The sequence below is a fragment of the Paramisgurnus dabryanus genome, chromosome 2, assembly GCF_030506205.2.
Source record: "Paramisgurnus dabryanus chromosome 2, PD_genome_1.1, whole genome shotgun sequence".
Taxonomy (NCBI): Eukaryota; Metazoa; Chordata; class Actinopteri; order Cypriniformes; family Cobitidae; genus Paramisgurnus; species Paramisgurnus dabryanus.
This window is the reverse complement of record NC_133338.1, coordinates 8,498,684-8,512,051: the sequence shown is the minus strand read 5'-3', so window position 1 is coordinate 8,512,051 and position 13,368 is coordinate 8,498,684. Positions and strand designations below refer to the sequence as shown.

The following is a 13,368-nucleotide window of genomic DNA, read 5'->3' as shown; positions in this document are numbered from 1 at the left end:
TTACAGACAGACACTTTCCCACTAAACACAGGACGTTGGATAGACGTGCAGATCATGTCTATATTGGGTCCGTCGGTCCATGACCAATTCTGGACCTGTATTCGACGTCCAAACTAGGTCCACTATTTGGACGTCCCACCATGACCCTATTTGGACGTCATATTGACGGGCAACATTTGACGTTTAAACTGGGTAATTTTTTGGACGTCATTTGGACGTCATATTTACGGGCAACATTTGACGTTTAAACTGGGTAATTTTTGGACGTCATTTGGACGTCTATGACAGGTCTATGTCTATATTACATGATTAGGCCTATAAAAATGTGTTTATTTACAAATATCAGCATTATTGTACCAACATGATTCATACATACAAATAGTCTATATTATTATTACAGTACTGTTTTTTTCTGCTTTCTTGAATTACGTACAAAATTCATCTAAATGACTATTAAAAATATGTAATTAAATGTGTAGTTCGTTATATTAAAAGTATATGACCATACTAACAATTTAACATGAAAATATTGTCATTTTAAATTGTTCATGATATGAATGCAATAAGAATGCCTTATATACTATTTGAAAGTATGGCCATGTGGCCGAGTGGTTAGAGAGACTTGTTTGTATCACGGAGATCGGGAGTTCGAATCCCACAGCCGGCAGGAAATGTCTGAAAGGTTTCGGGTGCGGTGGATGGGTGAAGCGCAGAGGCAATCATGTCTTTTCGCTTTTTTCATGTCTCTTTTCCTTACACGGCGGTCCTACGGTTGTCAACATTTTTAGACGTGCAGAACACGTCGAAAAAAAGACGTCACCTGCCGTTACAAAACAACCCCTTTTATGGACCGGATTCGGACGTCCAAAAATTACATGAAAAAGACGTAATTCCGACGTCACTTTGCGCAGTGGGTTCACAGTGGCTTACAAATGAAAATAATATAAGCGGGACGAATTAGCCCAAGGAAGTAAAACAGAAGTGTATGTGCAGAACATAATGAAAAGATTGACTAACTATAACAATTTTTAAAAAACAAATCAGTTGAATCCGGTGGCGCAACATAAAAAAAATCAACTTCAATTTTAGAGTGTGTTTACACTTGGACGATTTTGCTAGATTAACCGTGTGAAATTCAGGTCTGTGGGACCTGTTTTTAGTCCACACGTACACAGGTATTTTTATAAACTGATTTTTTTCTTCTTTCATAAAAAAATCTCTGCATCCACACGAACAGGCAAAAACCCTATATGAAGCGCTGTCATGAGCATGCCAAACCAACCATGTCAATCAGAAGCCATTGCAGAGTTGCTTCGTTTGTTTACTTGTGTGCTCTAGCCAAAAAGTTATTTTTTTTTGCACTTTATTAGTTTTGCACTTAAAGTGCAAAGTGACTAGATCGCAGTTACGATACGTGTACCAGTGATGTCATTCAAGCTTTTATTTTGCTAATTGCTAAGCCATGTCCAGCGACCGTATGTTATTTAAGCAGCTGGTTTACCAAGCTAACTCAGTAGAAAGCGACTCGTCTTAATGGGAACACAGTAGTATGTGAGTTTGGTATATGCCTCGTTTACCCTGTTTTTCTATTGCCTAGACTCTTATCTGTTGTGATTTAAGAAAAACTTGCTTGTTTGTTTAGTTAATATACTCGTTTATTAACTGTAAAGTGTTAACGTTCGGCTCTGTTTGTGTTTGTTATCTCCTGTTAACGTGTTTGTTAGTTCCTTTTTTGCTTACTCGTGTGCTCTGGCCAAAAAGTTTCTTTTTATTGCACTTTATTGGTTTTGCACTTTTACACTTTATTAGTTTGGGGACTTAAACATCCGCCTGGAGAAGTCCTACGCCGTGTACTTCCACACACTCACCTCCTCATTTGACTTAACTCGCCTCACCACCGCTGCGCAAGTCTAACAACTCTCCTATTTCTTACCACCCACGCTACCACGTGCCCCCTTGAACCAATTTATTACCATTTCAGACACACCAGCACTTGCACGTATCATCAACACTTCCCTCCTCACTGGCACATTTGCATCCGGGGTCCCTCAGGGATCAGTGCTTGGTCCACTCCTTTTTTGATCTACACAACATCCTTAAGACCTATACTACAGGCACATGGATTTTCCTACCACTGCTATGCTGATGACACACAGATCTTCTTTTCATTTCACACAGATTATCCCACCATAGCAGCATGCATTACAGCCTGCTTAAAAGATATCTTGGCTTGGATGAAGAAACACCACCTCCAGCTGAACCTTGTTAAGACGGAGTTGCTTGTTTTTCCGGCACAACCCATGCTACAGCAAGACCTATCCATTCAACTTGGCAACACAACCCTTTCTCCTTCTAAAACGGCAAGAAACCTCAGTGTATTCTTCAGACATTTTATTAACTATAAATAAGTTTGCAACTACATGTCAACTAACTTTCAATAACTTGCAACTATACGTCAACTAACTGTCATTAGTGTATTAGTAGACTATAAGGGTTGGGGTTAGGGAAGAGGTTTGGTTTAGTGGAATAAGTTGATATGCACCTGCAAAGATACTTATAGACAGTTGAATGTCTGTTGAGATATCATCGCAATAAAGTGTCAGTATATATTAAGCAGACATTCTCTAAAGATTGGTAGTTGATAAGTAGTTGCAAAGTTACTTATAGTTAGTAAAATGTCTAAAGTGGACTATCGAAATAAAGTGTTACCCACAGAGCATGCAGCACAACTTCTGATTCAGGCCCTTATAATCTCCAGGCTGGACTACTGCAATGTTCTTCTTGCTGGCCTTCCTGTACTGTCTATTAAAACACTTCAATTAGTTCAGAACGCAGCAGCTCAGCTCATCTTCCAGGAGCTCAAAGAGGGCTCATGTAACACCGCTCTTTTTCTCTCTCCAATGGCTACCGATTGAAGCGCGTATTGGGAAAAAGTCGCTACTACTCACTTACAGAACTTTCACTGGGACCGCACCGGCATACCTTCAAACCTATATACATTCCTAAACCCCATCCAAAATGTCTAGGAATATTTTGTAATAATAGTAAAAATATAGCATTTAAAAGTCATTTTAAGCCACTAATGCAGTCCTACCTCTAAAACTACCCAAAACAGTTAATTAAAATCATATCCTGTTAAAATCATATCCTAATCATATCCTTTATAAAAAGCATAACAGACAGACAAGTGTTATCATAATAACCTATTTATTGTAAAATTTCTAAAGCAGTAACAAAATAAGTTAAAACACTGCTAAAGTGCTGCTGCCACCGTCCTCTCTGGAGTATATGAAGTACAGTGAAGTGATTAAATTATAAATTCACTAGAATGTTAATCCAGCTTCTCTCTGTCAAGGCACACATTCCAAATTTCGAAAGTACATCGACTAAAAGACGGCAATGTCGCAAATCTGTGACGTAGCACGTAAGATCCAATGAGCATTTGTTGCAAATCTGTGATGTAGCATGCAAGAGCCAATGAGGTGTCGTAAAGCTTCTTAAGGCGCAATATTTAAATTTGAATTCATAACAAACGCGAGATTTTAAAAATATGTGTTTGTTGCGTCACGTGACCCATTTGCATCACGTGTTTTGTCAAAATAAGTGCCCGCTGCACATGCGTCAAAACCGTTCATGATAACAGAGACGCTCACGTTCACAAAATACACGCAAGACACTCCCTTAACAGTAAACTCTGATTACGCATGAGATTATGCGAGTATCTGGCAAGCGGGAGCGTCTCTTTTATCATAAACCCTTTAGACGCGTCTGCAGCAGGCACTTATTTTGACAACACACGTGATGCACAGGATCACTTGATGCGCAGAACACATATTTTGAAATTACGAACCACACACATGACGGGCTACATACGTGTTGTGACAAACTTCGCATTGTGTGTCCTTGAAAAAAAAGTCACAGGCCGCCATTGATAAAATGGTTAAATAATCACAAAATTGTATTCATTTTAAGGTTTTAAAGTGCAGTCTTGTTTAATATGTAATATTATGTAATTCTCTGAAAGTCATAAACATTTCATTAGGTAAATGAGTAAACTGTCTTAAATAAGTCTGAAAATTTGACAGAAAACATGTCATTAATATGAGTAAGAAATGCCAATACGCACAATTTTGGTATTTATGGATACGTACAAATCTGTACATCTTTAAAGCTGTTAATACATAAATAGTTAACATATTAGTCCTGTCAATACATCTATATTATACGTTTCAGTGTGTATGAAAACGTAAGTAAATGTATGTGTGGTACAACCACACTTTATGTAAAAAATACACACATATTCTCATGAGATCACGTCGAACATAAATATCCATGTGTGTGTGTGTGTGTTATTAAATTGCAAATTGCATCTGTTTTTAATTTGGCATTGGCATTTGTTCTGTATCATAAGCTCACAAACCCCCTGCAGCCCCTTCATGAAACCCCAGCTGGAAAAACCTGGCTTACAAACGTTTTACAATGTGTCAAATTAAACCACACTGGGTTGTATCAAGACAAACAAGACTGATGCAATCAATCATTAATGTACATTTTAATATTATCATACAAGCAAAAACAATCCCATAATCCCTCAGTGTAACCATACCTCCTTTATTAGGGCACCAACATGGAGAGCTGTCAGTGGGGTTTGCTCGGCGGGTTTAATGACCACCGTGTTGCCACAGGCCAGGGCCGGTGCTATCTTCCACATAAACATCAGCAGAGGGAGGTTCCACTACAAATGTAAAGGCCAACAGAAAGCAAATTAAAAATATATGGTGTTCCCCTGACCTGCAACTTCATTTTCAAATCAAAAATCAAAACAAGACATTTTTACATTTGCCTAGTTGACAAGATGCTCATATTTTGGAGGTGGTTTCCAGGCAGTTGCTGTTGTTATTAAGATGTTGAATGGTTGTTATGCTATGTACCATATCTCGGTTGAAGGATATTTCCCACCTCAACCTGGAAGTAATGTCTGGAACGGGCCAGTGTTCTTTTAATTGTATTTTTTTTTTTGCAATTTTGCCCTTATTTGAAAACTGTAATGTAGTGAGAGGACTGGAAAGTACAGGGTAGAGAGAGGGGTATGGGATCGGAAAAGGACCTCAAGCCGGGACTCGAACTTGGGTTGCCAAAAGCACATTTGCACCATATGTGAGAGCACTTTCCACAGCGACGGGCCAGTGCTCTTTTAATGTTACTAAACACTTTCGATGTATTAATGTTACTAAATACTTTTAATGTTACTTAATTCAGTTGCTATTTCCAGTTTTAAGGTGGGAAATAATCCGACTTTAGCATGCATTAGCACATAACTAGGTGGTTGGTAAAGATACATATACATAGATGCCTCATAGGCAGCTGTTTCTATGGACCGCTATATGCAGGGGCGTTGCATTTTTAGAAAAAGGTAATTCTGTCTCCAGCACTTTATTAAGTGCCAGAGGGATGACATATTTTTGTAGGCCAATCCGGAAGTTAGCGGGACACTGGTTCCCTCACCAAAAATCCCATTTATTTTTCCCTAAAACTTTTGCATTATTGCAACAAATAATCTATGTGTTTAACAAAAGTTGAAGACACTTTTTGTTTAAGAAGATAATCACTTTAAAGGAGCGGTGAATCAAATACTCAATTTTAACTTGATACTTTGTTATATAAGAGGTCATCATAGTTAAATGAACATCCTGCAAGTTTCAGAACTGAAAACGTCCGTGCTACTGAAATATAACAGTTTTTGGCATCAAGCCAGTTTTACAACCAAGTGTGGAATTCGGAGAAATATGACATCAAAGTAGAATTGAAGCACCTCCCCATAGCCAAATACAATGACCACTTTTGTAGCCCCGCCCACAGCTTCGCGTGACACACGTGTGTCTCAATAAGTAAACATGTCTTTAAAGATTGCCAAATGTAACCAAAATGACTTTTAAATAAATTTTTTCTGATAGACTTTTATTTTGACGCGGTGATCTGGTAACCATGGTAACGAAGTCTTGGGTTGTGGAAGAACCGCGTGGGAACAACACAGAAGCTGAATACTTTAATTCGGAGGCTCGGAAAATAACATTAGGAATGCGTGGATAAAGGTTGTTTTTGAAGAGTTCCAGCTCGCGTGGGGAGTGTTTGATTACCTTGTGTACTGTGCGGATTCACTTGTAAAGAAGCAAGTCGATGCTGGATTTGCAGAGAGACTGTGATTAAAAGCACCACTAATATTGGATCTGACGAAAATGACACAGCAAGTAAGACATTTTACTTTATTCAAGTTACTGCGTTTCACTATTGCTTTGTTAGAAGAGATCGCTTGATATGTCCAGTTGTAACATCCGTGTCTAAACACGTATGTTTGACTGTTTTAATTTACTAAAAACATTAAACGATTAATAAAGGTGCAACACAATACGATTGTAATTTAATGGTAGAAATATGCAATTTGACGTTTAAATTGTGTGATGACGTTTAAAGTCCCAGACAAAGTCTGTAGTCCAATGTAGCAACCGCCATTTTAAAGACACATTAAAGCTTTAAAAAGTCACAAGTGGGGGTATTACTAGTATGTTTTATGTCGTAGAATAAAACGTGAAAACATCTTGGGCTTATATTAACCCCAACTTTTATTTAAGGAGTTTAACTAAAAACCCATTAACTTCGGGACAATGGAATCGGAAGTGCTAAAATGTTAACTCACTTTCGGGTTTTGTCTAAAAAAATATGTCATCCCTGCGGCACTCTATTGACCCGGTGGCAGTTTTTGGGACCAACTATTTGTGTGTTATGTCACGACTGAATTTCTACATTATGATTTGATCTTACACCATGTTTACTCTGGACGCGAGATGACAAAAGACAATGGAACCGATTAAGAATGAGGCATGGTCATTAAAATGAAGATGTCCACAGTAGAGGTCTTGTCCGGTCCAATGAAATGACTGAATCACTTTTTACCTCTACGTGCATGTATATATATATATATATATATATTTTTAAAATATTTTTGAAAGAAAGACCCGACCCGAGACAAACACAGGAAAATTTGACCTGACTCCATCCCAACCGAGTGGCAATTGTTTTTGAACCCAACTGCACCCAAATGTAAAAGCACCGATGGTTGTGCAGTCTGCAGCCCTGCATCCTCACAACCAACTTGAGCCGTAGTTACATTTGTTTTCAACAATCGGGTCGGACCTTGGGATTTTGGATCTAAATGGACTCGTAAAGGCCTCTAGTCCACAGAGGTCTCAAAGTCTCCAGTCTTGCAAAGTTGTTTTTTAAATTGAAGTATGATTTCACAAAAAATAGGCACTTTTCGTGCTTCCTGTAAGTTATCATGGCATATTCCTGCCACTGGATGCTATAAACGCCAATTGGTATTCAATGTAAATGTAAATGAGTATGTATTTACCCGAATATGGGATACAATACAATACAAAACATGTCACACTTTCATAATTTGTTTGGCCTTTGATAACATCACTTGAGAGCTGCCCCTAACTTTTAAAATGCCTGATACTCCCTGGGTATACATAATCATCCGCCATGTTAGAACAGTCCAAGGTGGTACGTAAACCAGGGTTGTTAAAGGGACACTTCACCCATTTGCATAAGCTTTGTATAGTTAGATTCCCAGTCATGTTTTTGAATGGTCATGCATCATTTCCTCAGTTGCCACTGAGACAGGAGAAATACAGATTTCAGTGTTGCACTTCCTTCTTTCAATGATGTAAAAATCATCATTTTGCATCATTGAAAGAAGGAAGTGCAATGTCTTTGTTAAGGGAGTGAGACTACAAACACCCCTTTTCTCTGTCAAATAGGCACCAAATTCTAAATGTATGTTACATTTCGACTACAAATATGACACACTTTCAATAAAGATTAATGTTTCTACGGGTGAAATGCTCCTTTAAGTCTGCAACGAATTGGATTACTTTGATTACTTTTTTATTTTTTCCTGTGGTTTAAATGTGGAAGGGGTATTGTTTATTGACTGGCAATGCATTAAGGTAAGCTTATTTTATTTCTCAGTCCCTCCAGAAAAACGTGATTATGGATCACATGATTCAATGCATAATCAGCCAAAGTCTGCATATTTATGCAGGGCCGCATTTTTTTCCAAATACGCCACACTTTTGCAGCATAAATTGCAGATTTCTGTGCGCAAAATATGCAGGCTTGCATGATTTCATAATCCCCACATTTTCGTAGCAAAAGTTACATATATCTTAGCAGAAATTTAAATTTTTTTGCATTTACATCACACAAGTGCAGCCTTGGCCATTGCCATGGGAACGTTATAAATTGACGTGATTATGTGACGTGAAATAAATTGCAGATTTCTGTGCGCAAAATATGCAGGCTTGCATGATTTCATAATCCCCACATTTTCGTAGCAAAAGTCACATATATCTTAGCAGAAATGTAAAAAAATTTGCATTTACATCCCACAAGTGCAGCCTTGGCCATTGCCATGGGAACGTTATGAAGTGACGTGATTATGTGACGTGAACATCATTGAAAAGCTGCAAACAGTTTTTGCAAGTTCCTGCAATTTTTGCAAGTTCCCGCAATTTTTGCAAGTTCCCGCAATTGCATCGCATAAAACTGCATAAATACCCCGCATATTCCATTGCATTTTTAAGAAAACGTGCAAGATCAAGGATTTTTGTTTGCAACGATAACAAAAAAACTGATTTCTAAAAGTAAAGTTTTGCTATTTTTTGGCTAGGGTCATTTGGCTAGATTTCCTTAAGCATTGGTTTTGTTACTTTTTTTTGTGAAATTTTTGAGAACAAGCAGACTGCTCTGCAACCCTATTTATACGCATGTATTATTATGAAATGTTACATGCTGTTGTGCAGACTTAAACATTATAATTGCTCAACTAGTACACCAAGACAAAAGCATTAGCTAACACAACATAAAAAAGTTACTATAGTTTAAAAACCTGAAATATTGAGTTACTACATATACAAAAACAACATATTTTATCCTGTGAAAGGTTATCCCATTTTTTTGAACTATAAACCTCTGCAGGCTTGTAACCAAATACAATATTGTCGTATTTTGGAAAACTGTGAGTGAGGTCTGCAACTGAAATGTTTCAAAATGGTGGGTGCATCTACATATAAGAAGCAGTCGAATGAGGCATCTACTGCATATGTATGGTTACTAGGGTGTTAATGGCAGTTGCTAAAAGTTTTCTTATAAAGCACTTTACGTAAGTGGTAAGGTTATGTGTAGACAATGTGCCAGTGTAATGTAGCTCTTTGTGAAATCAGACACTTAAATCAGTACACAAATGGGTTGTTATTTTTTACATCTTTTGGATGGCATGATTGTAATTAAATATGGTTTTGGATTGTATGTTCACTCTTCATATTTTTCTTTCTGAGTGACTCATGCGATCTAAATGCCAGCATTGCTTTCTGTAATTACCACCATGCCGATCCCAAATATGAATTACAATTTTATGATAGGATCTCCAGTTTGCATGAACTGTGTTTTGTTGCCAATGCAACACGAGAAGATAAAAGGCAATTTTTCATCCGTGATGATTTGCAGGGTTTGGATTTGAAAACAATATTGTGTTTCATTGACGACGATAATTTGATTTAGAGTAAAGAGTGAGCCACCCTGGTGAATCTTCATACTCTACATCATGATCTCTCATGCAATGTAAGAAAAGTAACAGCACATCTCTCCTCAACAAGCCAAATAATTTGGGGTATCACTTATGGACTCGAGCTATATTACAAGCACAAGTTTATTACTAAGAAATACATGTAACCTATATGTATACATAGATGCGTCATTCGACCGCCCCATATATGTAGATGTGTACACTATTGTAGAACAGTCCTGATGCAAACGTCACTCACAGCTTTTTACGATACATTGTGCACAGATCAGAAATGGGATAACTTTTCACAGGTGATAATGTGTAGTTTTGTATATGTATTAACTCAGTATTACAGATTTTTAAAAAAACAGTAACTTTTTAACGTTGTGTTGGGTAACACTTTTGTGCAAGCAGTTATAATGTTTGGGTCAACACAACAACATGAAACATTTCATCATCATAAATGCGTATTACTACGGTTGTGGGCGCACAGTCAGCTTGCTCTTGAGTGTTCACCCACCTGCTTGACAGGGTTGCCAGATTTGCGCAACAATCAAATCTATCCCAATGACACTTTCTCTTTACTTTTGTCATAAATAAAATATTATTACATTAGTATTAACATTAGTAAATGCGTTAGCTACCATGAACAATGAGTCTTTAGCATTTATTATTGTTTTGCAACTTTACCGTACAATAAAACACACTTTGTATTGTATTTATATAAAGGATTTTTTTGTGGTGTTTAACTTACATTTTGAATTTTAACTGCATCACATTTGTGTTTTATTGTTAACAAAAATGTCTGTAAAATTAACAGATAACGTCCTGGAAGAAAATTACCAGTATATCTTCAGTATTTTTAACAGTGTTAGTTCATTGTGCATTAAAAAAATGGTGTAGTTATTAGGGGTGCACCGATAGGATTTTTTGTTTGGCCGATACCTATTTAAACAGACAACTTCAGGCCGATACCGATATTAAACACTTGTATACAATAGTATACAGTTGGTCTATTAGCTGTCGTGATTTCGGTCTTACCGGCCGCTTTGTCTTTGTTTCCTTATGTATTGTGTTTTGACAGCTTCACACGTGCGCGCCTCCTACCTGGTGATCTCATTATCGCTGACTCTTCTCACCGGCGTCACACACCTGATTCTCATTTTTGCCCATTTCGGTTTAATTTAAATTCCCCTTGTTTCCTTAGCTCTTTGCAAGTTCGTCTCAGTATGTTCATGCCCATCTAGCTCTGTCTAGTTCATGTCAAGTCGTGTCTTTAGTTTAGCTAATATAATCCGTGCTCTCTGCTGCCTTTATTCTCCCAGATCCCCTGTTCAGCTGCACACTGCCCTAAGGATTGGCTTCCAGTCTTCACCCACCATCTGCTGGATTTTCTCACGTCTCTGCTCACTCGCTCGGTTGGAGTGGCTACGGCCGAGCTTGCGTCTCTTCCGTTAAAGGGTCCCCTTGAGCGCTGACTTCATCGGAGCGCTGTCCAGCGTTTACACCTGCTGAAGCACCATCTGCCTTTACCTCTCTCTCTCTGTGTGTTCGCCAGGATTCCTTGTCAGAGGCCTTCGGATGAACAGTGGATGTCCTACGGCTCGTGCTGTGTTTCCCACTACTTTTCCCGAAGGGATTTCGGCAGTGGACTGCCGCTCTAGTGTTGTCTCATACATTTCTGGATCTAGTGTTTTCTCCTCTCCGCACCATTCACACGAGGACACCGAGTGTTATCTCTTATACATATTGACTGTCTATTAGTGTTTTCTCATTATTTAATCTGAAGTCATCAAGTGTTCTCTCTTAAACATATTCTGTGAATAAACACCTCTGCGCTCGGATTATGTGTTCTGTCGTACGTAACAGGACGAACTTGCCAAGACATGGATCCCGCGGAGGTTGACGCACTCCGATCGGCGCTCGCCCAGCAGGGGTCTTGGTTAGGCCAACATTCTGCCCGTCTCTCCTCCACGTCTCAGGAAGTTGAGGATTTATCCTCCCGTGTGGCGGACCTCTCCTCACGTGTCGACCAAGTTCGTCTAGAAGCCTCTCCTCCCCGGCACTTTTCCGCCTAAGGGAAGACTTTATTCCTTATCGGGTCCTGAGAGAGAGGCTATGGACCAGTATATTAATGATGCCCTGCGTGCCAGTCTCATCCGTCCCTCCACCTCGCCCGCAGGGGCGGGGTTTTTCTTGTTGAGAAGAAGGACGGCTCCCTGCGTCCTTGTATTGACTACAGGAGCATGAATGACATTACTGTTAAGAATAGGTACCTCCTTCCTTTAATGTCTACGGCTTTTGAGCTTCTGCAGGGAGCGCAGTTCTTTACCATGTTGGATTTGCGCAATGCCTATCATCTGGTGCGCATAAGAGAGGGAGATGAATGGAAGACAGCCTTTAACACCCCTACCAGTCACTTTGAGTACTGCGTTCTGCCGTTCGGGCTTTGTAACGCTCCCTCTGTCTTCCAGACTCTGGTCAATGATGTGCTGAGAGACATGATTAACAAGTTTGTCTTTGTGTACATAGATGATATTCTCATCTTTTCTCCCTCTATGCAGGAACACACTCAGCATGTCCGCCAAGTCTTACGCCGGTTGTTAGAGAACAAGCTTTATGTGAAGGCGGAGAAGTGCGAATTCCATCGTAGGTCAGTTTCGTTCCTGGGTTTTGTTGTTGCCGCAGGTGAGATCCGTCCCGACCCAGCCAAGATTAAAGCGTTTGCCGAATGGCCAGTCCCCGACTCCCATAAGGATTTATTAAGGTTTCTGGGTTTCGCCAATTTTTACCGGCGATTTATCAGAAATTATGGTCAGGTAGCTCAGCCTCTTACTGCTCTCACCTCCACTAAGAAGAGGTTTATCTGGAATTCTAGTGCTCAGGAGGCCTCTGATAATTTAAAGTCCCGGTTTATCTCTGCTCCTGTTCTCTCTATTCCAGATCCTGCTGCTCAATTTATTGTGGAGGTGGATGCTTCGGATGTCGGGGTAGGCGCCGTTTTGTCTCAGAGGTCTGCTAAGGATGGCAAGGTGCATCCCTGTGCCTTTTTCTCCCATCGGTTAAATCCTGCAGAACGAAATTATGACATAGGTAATCGGGAGCTGCTTGCGGTCAGACTGGCTTTGGGTGAGTGGCGTCACTGGTTAGAGGGGACCTCGGAGCCCTTCCTGGTCTGGACGGATCATAAGAACCTGGAATACATCCGTTCAGCCAGGAGGTTATCTTCTCGTCAGGCTCGTTGGGCGCTCTTCTTTGACAGATTTAACTTCACCCTCTCGTACCGGCCCGGTTCTAAGAATACGAAACCCGATGCTCTCTCTCGTTTGTTTGAAAGTCCCGGTTCCGCTGGGGACGAAACCATCCTCCCTGAGGGGCGGTTGGTGGATGTCCTGCACTGGGGATTAGAACAACAGGTGAGATGGCCCGGCCGGGAGGGGGAAGTGCCAGATGGGTGCCCAGCGGGTCGATTGTGGGGTCCGGTTTCTCTTCGCTCCGAGGTCATCCGGTGGGGTCACGAGTCCAAGTTTGTTTGCCATCCGGGGGTTCGGAGAACGTTGGCTACAGTGCGTCAGCGTTTCTGGTGGCCCTCTATGGGTCCCGATGTCAGACAGTTTGTGTTAGCCTGTCAGGTTTGTGCCCGTAATAAGGCCTCTCATCAAGCCCCTATTGGTCTGTTTAAACCTTTACCCATCCCCTCTCACCCTTGGTCTCATATCGCCATTGATTTTGTGACCAATTTG

General features: G+C 40.0%; 1 protein-coding gene across 1 annotated transcript in view; it reads right to left on the bottom strand.

Moving 5' to 3' along the window:
• Nucleotides 1-13,368, bottom strand: part of aldh1a3 (aldehyde dehydrogenase 1 family, member A3) — a 44,636-nt gene that overhangs the window by 16,042 nt on the left and 15,226 nt on the right. The window contains exon 6 of the mRNA XM_065294473.2: nt 4,607-4,735. Within this exon, the coding sequence (XP_065150545.1) occupies nt 4,607-4,735 (129 nt within the window). The remainder of the gene's footprint in view (nt 1-4,606; nt 4,736-13,368) is intronic.